Here is an 11,423-nt window from a genome sequence, read left to right on the forward strand (position 1 = left end):
GAGAGAGGCATGGAGCCCCCAGAAGGAACTAACCTAGCCAAGACTCCAATTTCAGACTTGTAGCCTCCACAAATGTGAGAAAACCAATTCCTGTTGTTTTAAGCCATCCAGTGTGTGGTAATTTGTTCCAACAGTATTGGGAAACTGATACATCTACCCAGAGAACCACAGATCTCCAGGAGAGATGGCAAATAAGCAGAGGCTAAGGAAGAGCAGTTGGTCCCTTTGCTCACTGCCATTGAAGGCTGCTGGGGGCTTTGGCCATAGGCAGATACAAAGTCTAGACCTGCCACTTCATAGTTCTGTGGTCTGGCACAAATCTCTGTGTATCATTTTCCTTGTCCATGAAATGGTAGAACTAATCCCTACCTCACGAGGTTTTTGTGCAGTTAAAATAGGAAATGCCCAAAGTGGCACCTAACACAGACAACTTTCCAGAGATGTTCTTTACTTCTCTTTTGGTGTAAGCTCTCTTAGAAATATGCTGATTGGTAGATGTACAGTTCACAGGAGAAATTGTTAATAGAATAGGAAATACTTAACCTAGAGAAGACTGGTATGAGATCTTTTAATGCCACAGTGCTACAAACCTGAAGGTCCTGATTTTATTTATTTTAGGGCCCATGGACCAGAGCCACAAGCTTAAAAAATCTGGGCTCACCTTCTAAGCACCAAGTCTCCAGAAAGTGATGCCACTTTTTTGGGATTTCATTCCTTCAGCCTTCTCTTTATACAGTGAGCCATTTGATTCTCCTGACTGTTGTAAACATCCAAACCAGATTTCTCCAAATATTTTATCCTTTTATTAAAGCAGGCATCCTGATTTTCTCGTTCAAAAAAAAAAAAAATAGGGCACTTCCAAGGGTAGAATGTCAGTAGTCTGCCCCATCCGGTTTCCTTTCTAATCCAGTTGTAACCACAGAGTAGTGTTGGTAGGATGACTGCTTCTATTCTCAATCCTTACCAAAAATGTATTTAAATAAGAGCAGACAAGACTGCTGTTAGACATGGAAGGGTCCTGGCTGTGGAACTTAAAAATCTGGAGTAGTTTGTTTCAGAACATAATGTAATATCCTCTCTTACCGTTCTTGAATAATAGATGGCATCTTTTCTGGATGATCTATATTAGTGCCTTATTTAAAAGAAAGAAATGAATTTGCCCCTCTTAACTCGATGATTCACCAGCTGCCAGCAGCTCATTATCCTTCTCCCATCCCCACTCACTCCCACCTTTGGCAGGTGGGGTGTCAACACAGAAGGGTGAAGGCACTTACCATTGACAGGGCATCAGTGAAGTGAGAAGGGCAATTCTACACTTTCGAGCTTCTAAACTCCTCACCCACTGTGATATTTATTAATAGCTACTGACTCTTTCAATACAAGAACATTAGTATTTTTTCACAACATACACTCCTTTGTCATTTTGGCTATAACTTTGCTAGCTATTGCTTTCCGGGGAACTTGTTGGTAGAAAATGAGACATGGTGTCAAGTTAGAAGTCTTTTCAGCATGAGCACTGTAAGGATATTCTCCATAGCCACCTTACCTGCTCCATGTGCCAAGGCAACTGAGATCCTGATGCTGGTTGCCAAGTGTGGGGGCTAAATTTGCATCTCCTCCTTTTGCCTTAAAAAGACTATTGCCACAATGCAGATGGAGATGTATTATATGGGAAAATGTCAAACTGAAGCTTTGGAGGATCCAGTTGCATTTGGTAGTGATTTGATACCTATGGTGTTAGAATACACATGAAAGCCTTGGGACCTTCTTGGAAGTTAAGTGCTCAGATATTTTAAAATGTTAACCCAGGAGAATGATTAATTGTTCAAAGAGAATACAGGACCTAATATAAACAAAATAAACAGAAGAACTATCCAGCTGACAATGTCAGCAAACAGGTAAAAACAGATGAGGGGACAGGAGAGGAAAGGTAAAGAAGGGAAATTTGGTGTCAACTTCATAATTCTTCCTCCTGCTGTGGTAATGAACGGCTTTGTTTTCTCTAGAAAAAGGCATTCCAGGATGAGGTCACTGCTCAAAATAATATACTGCTCCTAGAGAAAAGGAAACTTCTGGAACAAGTCACAGAGCGAGAATTAATCCGCAACAATAAATTGATAATATCTTCAGTCCAGATTAGGTAGGTGTGGTCCTGCCTGAGGAGCCAATGAACTCTGCAAAGATGTTTCTCCCTCAATGAAGAGATTGTTCCAGAGACTATCCTTTGGGTTTGCAGCCTGTCTCGTAATTGTTGCTCTGCTGCCTGCTGTTTTCAGCAGTTCATGGAAATGTTATGAAATTAAAGAGAAAAAGATCATGGAGGAGATGGGTCAGCTACTCAGATGGGCTCTTGCATGTGGGCATTGCCTGACTGAGGACCTAGCTGTGCTTGTCCTGGCCTGTTGCTTCATGTGTTGACACTCATTTTTGTCATCTGATACCTGTGGAATCAAGGTAGATCAAGAGAGGAACAGTCATACTAGTGACTTAAATTCATGAAACTCTTAGGATACCAATTGTATTCATTTATAATGAGAAATAGTCCCAGCAGAGAAGAATTCACACATCAGCCAGCCCAAGCGCTCTCTCCTCTATTAGGAAACTCCAGTTACAATGAAAAACTTTCTTGGAGCACAGAATTAGGGCAAAGAGAATGGTTTGATCTTAACACATAGAGCCACCAATAATAACTATAACGATTAATATTTTTTGAGCACTTACGATGTGCGAGGCATTGTTCTAAGCTCCCTCTCTCTCACCAGTCCTCACACCAATCCCACAAGGGAGGCTCTGGGACTAGCCTTATTTTATGGGTGAGAAAGCCAAGGTCCAGGGACACTTGGGAACTCAGACAGCCTGGTCAGGGACAGAGCAGTGTATGAACCTCAGTAGCTTGGCCCTAGAGCCCACAGCACCGCAGTCTGTGGGGAGATCTGCCCACTAGAACTCTCCTTTCTGCTGTTGTGGGCACACACTTCTCAGGGCAGGCCTGGAGAGTCTCTGATGATTTCTTACTCTCTGTGTCTCCCTTTTTGTATACTCTGTATAAGCCATTGCCCTTCTCAAACTATGTCATTGATTCTGACATTCCCAACACAACTGACTTATTACCCGTGCCTTAACATTAATGATGTTCCTATCTTGCCCTCCTAATGAGGGCAAATACACCCTGGCCATCTGGATTGGACTTGTATGTTTTCCTTGGAATAAGTTTCTTCCACAGGAGGCTTCTTTCACAGATGAGTAAACCGAGGCTCAGATTTGGTAACTTGCCAAAGGTCACACAGCTAGTACGTGACAGAACCCAAACTCAAACACAAATCTCTGATTAACACTATTGTACCACCTTATGTCCCAGATAAACCACGGCCCAGGAGAGCGAGTCTGATAGAGTGGGTAGGAACTCAGGCTTAGACATCTAAAAGAGCCAGATTGGCATCTCAGCTCTATGACTTTCTGGGTTTTGGTCCTTAAAACAAGTTGCTTTTCTCTGGGCTTCAGTTTCCTCATCTGTAAAATGGGCTCTATAACAATATCCATTTCATGGAGTTGTTGCAAGATCAGATGACACAATGCATGAGCAGGTTTAAGTGTTTACTCTGTGGATAAGGCACGGTGCCGAAGTACATGGTAGGTACTTGGTAAATGGTTGCTGCTGCTGCTGCTACTGCCACTACTACTACTGCCACTGTTGCTATTTCTACCACTGTTGCTGCTACTACCGCCGCTGCTACTACTATTACTACTGCTGTTGCTGCTACTACCGCTGCTGCTATGACTATTACTATGGTTATTACTACTATTGCTACTGCTACTGTTACTGCTACTACTCCTACTACTAGTACTACTACTGCTGTGACTGCTGCTATTTCTACTGATCCTAATATTACTATTACTACAGCTGCTGCTAATACTGCTACTATTACCATGACTACAGCTGCTGTTATTACTACTGTTATGACTACTGCTGCGCCAAGTAGTCAAGTAGTACTGCTGTTATGACTAGAGCTGAGCCAAGATGGAGAGGAGGATGCCCAACCAACTGAGCTACCCAGGAACACCTGGGTCAGCTTTTAGTAAACACTCTCCTCCTATGTGATCCCAAAGAGATTGTGCGTGTCTCATATCTTCTTCAACAGTGTATCACCATTGTTCTTTTTGCTTCTCTATCTCATCAAATCAGCAGTGAGATCCTGGAGGGCAAGGATTGTATCTCATATGTCATTTTAGCTATAGACAGGTGCTCTATAAATATTTGAGAATGAATGACTACTAAATATTTTCACATGTATGCCTCATTCTCAACCCTGTTTGCCATGGATGATTCTAGCTCTGTCTCAGAAATGAGCAAATCTGAGGCCCTGAGAGGTAAATGAAGATAGTCTGGTCTGGCAAGTAGTCAAGCCTAAGGTCAGAGTCAGAGAAAAGCAATGATGTTACAAAGATCTAAGCAGACAAGTAGTCAAATCCAGATAGATGCAGCCAATAGTATAGGCTCAGAGAAGGTCCAGAGTCTGGCTGGTAAATGTGTCAGGGAGAGGGGCTTCAATGAGCAGAGTTGCATTCTGAATCTAAGATAGAGGCTGCTTGCTTTCTCCACTAGTTTGTATCACCTGCTAGATGTTTACTTCAAGGATACTTATGTAGATCCTGCCTATTGGGTACTATTGCTGTGAACATAAGACCTACATCTGGCTTGCTCTCAGAAAGGTGATTATTTCTGGGGTGGCTGGGTAGCTCAATCGGTTGGGTGTCCAACTCTTGATTCCGCTCAGGTCATAGTCTTGGGGTCCTGGGATCAAGCCCCGTGTTGGGCTCTGCACTCAGCACAGAATCTTGGGATTCTTTCTTGCCCTCTCCCTCTTCCCCTCCCCCAACCGGTGCACACACTTCTCTCAGGTCAATAAATAAAATCTTAAACAAAAAAGAAAGGTGATTATTTCCAAACTATATGAGTTATTTCATAGATTTTATCCAAATTCGAACTGCCAGATTATGCAGCTTAATTTCCAGTAGTTTATTTTTTTTTGCTTGAGCTACAGCTGTTCTCAACTATGCTAAGTCCTAGGGATATGAAGATAGACTTTGTTTCTGGAAGTCTTTAGTAGAGAAAGACAGAGACATACATGAATAAACACTACAGTATTATAGTTGCTGAGTCTTTTATCTTTTTTAAGATTTTATTTATTTATTTGACAGAGATCACAAGTAGTCCAAGAGGCTGGCAGAGAGAGAGGAGGAAGCAGGCTCTCTGCTGAGCAGAGAGTCAATGTGGGACTCGATTCCAGGACCCTGGAATCACAACCCAAGCCAAAGGCAGAGGCCTTAACCCACTGAGCCACCCAGGCGCCCCAATAGTTGATGAGTCTTAATGGTGTATATACTAGACCTGATAGCTTTGAGATCCACAACATTACCCTCAAAGAAGATAAAAATGTGATAGGGGTAAGGACTATAGTACGTCAAGCTCCACATTTCATATGTGAAAAAAGTACCAACTTGTAACATCTTCATACATGTTAACTCCAAAATTATTTTTAAACTTAGAATCTTAAGGATCTTCCAATTCAATCCCCTCATTTTATACAGGAGGGAGATAAAACTCAAGAGAGGCTAAATGGTATGCCTGAGTCACACTGCTAACATTTCCCACATCTCCTGATTCTCGGTGATTATCATACTACAAACAGATCACTATATAGATCCCTGAGATCAGACATATCCTAGATCTTCTCCTTCCTTGCAACACCTCAGAGGCTAAAATGGTAAGAGCTTGACATTTGTTGAGTGCTTGCTATGTGCCTCGTACTGTGCTAAGCATTTTATGTACATTATCTCATTTAATCTACAAACTATTCTGCCCATTTTCACAGCTGAGGAAACTGAGCTCTAGAGAGGTAAAATGACATCATTGGCCAAGGCACATCGCCAATAAGTAGAAGAACAGGGACTGAAGCCAACTCTCTGTGGTACCATATTCTTAGCCACTATCTCGTAATACCCCAACTCTACTGTTTCCCTTTCAGGATATGGGGGTAACCAGGGACATGGCCTTGTAAGAGACCATGTTGCGTCCTGTGTTGTAATCCCATCTTTCCTCTCTATTGGATTATAAAATCTATAAGAGCAGGAACTATGTCCATCATGTTACCCTCTGCATCCCAAGGACTTAGTACCTGGGTTAGAGCAACAACTTAACTCATCTTCTTTCAGTCTTTCCTCCTAATCTGTCCTGCCCATGCCTCCAGACTAATCTTCATGAAGCACTGCCTGCCTTCATAGTACTTCATCCCATAGAGTTTCAGAGACTTGTTTTGTCTATCCGATAAAGTTTATTCATTCAGCAAATATTTATTAGGCATATACAGAGTGCCAGGCCTCATGCTGCCCCTCCCTTGTGGTTCGGATATGGTGATATACAAGATAGAGTGTCTGCCCTCAGAGAACTCAGCCTTGATGAAAGTGACCATCATATAACCAGCAACTGCCATACACTGTGTGAGTTCTCCCATAATGGTAGGCCCAGAATGCTGTGAAAGCAGGAAGAGTGGCATCTAAACCTGTCTGGGGTGGTTAGGGAAGGCTTTCAGAGCTATACTTCCAGAGTTAGAAGATCTGAAGCCACATAGGAACTTCCCATAGTCCAAATAACTTTCTGACATCAAACAAGCTTGATCAAAGGAAACCAATCTGTTTACTGTTTCCCCCAAAACTCTGGTTTCCTCCCACTAGATCATGTATTTCCCTTACTTGGAAAGACACATCCTATCTTCCTTCCTTCTTTCATCTTCCTGGCTTTTGTCTTTTGAAATCCTATTGTTCTGCTAGCCTATAGCCAGAAGGGTCTTTACAAAATATAATCTGAGCATATGACCCAAAGCCATACAAGGACTTACTGCAGTCATCTTTAGGCTCTTCTTGGAAATCCCTCTCCCTCCACTGCCTTCTCTCATGACTTCCTTGCCCCAGATTTTCTCTTGGCTGTTTCCTACTGTCCCTCGTAATTTAACTTAAATACCTTCTCTTCCATAAAGCTTTTTCTGAATCCTCCCATCTCCAAATATAGCTTTGTGTCCTTGATAGGACTTCTCACTGCTCCTTATGTCCCAAATACTGGCTCAGCGTTTTACTAGTTGTGTGAAAGGAGGAAACCTCATTTACCTTATAGTTCCTTCATCTGGGAAAATGAAGTTATAATATTCAAAGGTGGCCGTTCCTCACCAAAATTTACATATGAATATTTATAGCAACATTATTGATAATAGCTAAGAGGTGTAAACAGCCTAAAAGTCTATCAACTGATGAATGTGTAGATAAAATGTGATATATCCATTCATACAATGGAATATCATTTAGCCACAAAAAAGGAATGAAGTATTGATCCATGTTATAACACAGATGAACTTTAAGGATATTATGTGAAATGAGAAAAATCCAGTCACCATATATTATATGATTCCATTTATATAAAATGTTCAGAGTAGACAAATATATAGACATAGAAGTAGATGAGTACTTGCCTAGGGCTGAGGCATTGAAAGATGGGAGGTGTAGTTAAAGGGTATTAGGTTTATACCGGGGGTGATGAAGATATTCTAAAATTTATTGTAATATGGTTGTACAACCCTGTGAATATACTAAAAACCATTGAATGTGTACTTTATTTTTATTTATTTATTTGAGAGAGAGAGAGAGAAAGTGCAACTGGGAAGAGGAGCAGAGGGAGAGAGAAGCAGACTCCAAGCTGAGTGAGGAGCCTGACACAGGACTTGATCCCATGAACTGAGATCACGACCTGAGCCAAAACCAAGAGTCAGATGCTTAACCAACTGAGTCACCCAGGCACCCCAAATTATGTACTTTAAATGACTGAATTGTATAGTGTGTGAATTATATCTCCATAAAGCTAGTATAAGAGTGAGTGAATGAATGAATGATTGAATTTCAAAGATGGCTACTGGGGTTAAAGTAGAATAATGAAAATAATGCATATAAAATACCTGGTGTATTGCTTGGCAAATTAATGGCATTCAATAAATACAGCTTCTTTCTCTCAGTGAATACGCTTGTTTCCATATTGAACACTTATTGAGTTCCTCCCATATGTTAGGTATGTTTATGTTAATTATTTTTTGCAATAACCCTGAAAAATTAGTGATTAATTGTTATTCTCACACTTTAAGTGTAGGAAACAAAACTCAGAGAGGTGATGGGACATATCAGAGTCTAACTAGTCTAACTAGTAGAGCCAGAATTCAAATTCTCTGAATGGTAGTTTCTTCCTCCTTATAGAAGCTCCTCATTTATTTCAGGATAACTAAGAATTTCTCACAGAAATTGAGTTGGTGTGTATCAAAATTTAAACAGAGGTCCGAGTTTAGGGGAATTGGTAAACCCCATAATTGTATGTAAAATTTGATCTGTGTTGATCAGTTTCTATAAGAAAGGTATTTGGTTTTTAAAGTCACAGATCTTTCAAAAAAAAAAGATACTTTTTTTCATGATTTAAAGGGACAGAAAATGTTTACCAGAGTATTAAGTAAAAACTCACCTAATAGAACAGAATGATTATATCAGCTAATATGAGGTAATACACATAGGACAATAAGATATAATAAGATATAATAATAAGCTTACAATGAAAGTGCTAATATAAAAGTATAAGATTTATATTTTTATAATTACTAGATATTCTATAGGTATTTAGGGATTACATTTTTTCAGTTTTATTGAGATGTAATTGACATATAACATTCATTGTATAAGTTAAAAAGTATAAAAAAGTAAAACTATTTTTTTTCCTGGCAATGAGAACTTTTTAAGATCTAGTGTCTTAGCAACTTTCAAATATACAGTACATTGTTGTTAACTGTAGTCTTCATGGTATACATTACATCCCCAGAATTTATCTTATAACTGGAAGTTTGTACCTTTTGACCACCTTCACCTAATTCCTCCATCCACGACCCCCCCACCTCTAGCAACCACAAATCTGATCTCTACTTCTATGAGTTTGGGTTTTTTTTTTTAGATTGTACATATATGTAAGATCATGATGCTATGAATATGGGGTGGGGCACAGATATCTTCAGGCAGTGATTTCATTTTTTCCAGATACCCAGAAGTGGAATTGTTGGACCATATGGTATTTCTGTTTTTAATTTTTTGAGGAAACTCCATACTGTTTTCCAAAGTGGCTAAACCAAAGTACGTGCCCATCAACAGTTCAACAAGGGTTTCCTTTTCTCCACATCCTTGCCAGCATTTGTTATCTCTTGTTTTTTTTTTTTATGATAGCCATTCTAGCAAGTAGGAGGGGAGGGGATTAAATTTTTAACCGAAAATATCTATAAAGTACATGTCTTAGGATCATATTGCCAATGGCTTATAATTATAATTTTAAATAATCATCCTTTTTCTTTCAGAAAACAATTTGTGACATCCCTGAATTTGAATTATTGAATAAAATCTTGCCCTTACAAGACTCCTTGTTAGTAAAGTCAGAACAGTTATCTGCAAGACTGAGAGTCATGACCGCCTAACTCATCCTGAGTTGCTGGCTTAATAGAGCATAGCATTTGGGAGTAATGTTTCTATATTTAGTATTTGAATTTTTTTCCGGTCCCTTCTCTTTTTCCACCTCCTCACCCCCACACCTGACAGGATCTCGAATCCATACACGTAAGTTTAAGTAAATGTTATTTGGTTTCCTTTGTGTAAAAAACTGAAATCCTATGACTGCCTTGTCCCTGTAACCCCAAAGTGCTACCAAGGGATCCTGTTTTCACAAAATCCTCACATATGGCCATTCTTAGTTTTTCAGGAACAGGTTTGGTAGAGTCGGGTGGAAGTCTTCAAGAGATTACAAAACATACATCAGAAGCAGCAATGATAAATCCCAATTTCCGTGAGTCTCTTTCGTGTTCACAGAATTCTGAAGCTGGATACATGAACGTGGCTTTTATGAAAGAGACACATCACATCCAAGAACAAGACCAAAAATCAGAGCCATAAAATCACTGGTGGCCAAAACTAGACTGATAAAGCTGCTAACTCAAAGCTTGGGCATGAGGGTGGAACATGATACGTAAAAGAGTTACCAAGGATCCCCACTGGACATCAACGAAGAGTCCTCGTCCTCAGAATTGCTGATAAATTTATTAAACTAGTTGTAAAAATGGATTTCTCAAGTTTGTTTGATATCCTCAAATATCCTTATATTGATCTGAAATAGTGACTTAAGCTCAATGGTTTAATTAGGGGTCTGTTCAGTAGAGCACCTATATAGCTAACTCAGCACTTTCCCCCTATTATCATGGATATTATTTATTTTTTAAAAGCAAAAACAATGTAATCATATTAAAGCAAATACTTTAAAAAGAAAGAGAAATCTCCTATAATCCTGCATTCTCAAGACAACTATTTTCATTTTATTCCTTTTTGGTTCTTATTCAAATGCATATTTTTTAAATTTAGAAATAAATTTTATCAAATGCATATATTTTTAAGTGATTGTTATGTTGTATGTTCATTTTCACAGTCTGATTTTTAGTTTAACATACCATAAAACATTTTTCAATATTTTAATAGTCTTCGTAATTATTCCTTCAGTAGCCACATGATGTTTATAAATTCTCTCATTGTTTGCATTCAAGTTGTTTCTACTTTTTCACTATTTGAGATTAAGCTGTGGTAAAAGTCTTTGTGAATGTAGCTCTTCTTTTTCTCTTGAGTTATTCCAGAAACAATTGGCATAATTGGGTCAGAGGATACAAATGTTATATAGTTTGGTATTTCACTTGTGTTGCTTTAAAAAAAAAGTCGTCAACTTGAGGTGAGACTGAGTGGGATGCTTAACTGACTGAGCTACCCAGGTGCTCCTATAGTCAGCCTCTTTAAACTTCTTGATCCATAAAATGGGCACAGTAGTCGTTCCTGTCCCATATAGTTGTGAGGACTATATGAATGAAATGAAATGTATATTTAGAACTTAGCTGCTACTTAAGAAATGCTAGGTATCATCATTTATTTTCACTGGCACTTTGTACTGGTTTTTCCACAACCTCATCAACATTGGATATTTAATCAATTCAAAAAATTTATTTTAAAATAGTTGCTATAGGGGCGCCTGGGTGGCTCAGTGGATTAAAACCTCTGCCTTCGGCTCAGGTCATGATCCCAGGGTTCTGGGATCGAGCCCTGCATCAGGCTCTCTACTCAGCCGGGAGCCTACTTCTTCCTCTCTCTCTGCCTGCTTCTCTGCCTACTCATGATCTCTGTCTGTCAAATAAATAAATAAAATCTTTAAAAAAAAATAGTTGCTATAAGCTATACTAAAGGGTGATTCCTGCTGTTCTTTCTTTCCATTCTTATTCTCCTCCTCTTTCTTCTTCCTCTTCAACTGGAGATAGAGGAGACCAAGA

General features: G+C 39.3%; 1 protein-coding gene across 2 annotated transcripts in view; it reads left to right on the top strand.

The window, feature by feature from the left end:
- Positions 1–10,182, top strand: part of CCDC30 (coiled-coil domain containing 30) — a 114,357-nt gene extending 104,175 nt beyond the window's left edge. The window contains exons 20-22 of one of the 2 annotated variants that reach the window (XM_032877473.1): positions 2,007–2,140; positions 9,426–9,488; positions 9,929–10,011. In XM_032877473.1, coding sequence (XP_032733364.1) covers positions 2,007–2,140; positions 9,426–9,462 — 171 coding nt within the window. In that variant the 3' untranslated portion in view covers positions 9,463–9,488; positions 9,929–10,011. Of the gene's footprint in view, positions 1–2,006; positions 2,141–9,425; positions 9,489–9,811 lie in introns of both variants that reach the window. The other variant, XM_032877474.1, reaches the window with a different exon arrangement.
- The last annotated feature ends 1,241 nt before the right edge of the window (positions 10,183–11,423 follow it).

The sequence above is a fragment of the Lontra canadensis genome, unplaced genomic scaffold, assembly GCF_010015895.1.
Source record: "Lontra canadensis isolate GAN:19392208 unplaced genomic scaffold, GSC_riverotter_1.0 scaffold60, whole genome shotgun sequence".
Classification (NCBI taxonomy): Eukaryota; Metazoa; Chordata; class Mammalia; order Carnivora; family Mustelidae; genus Lontra; species Lontra canadensis.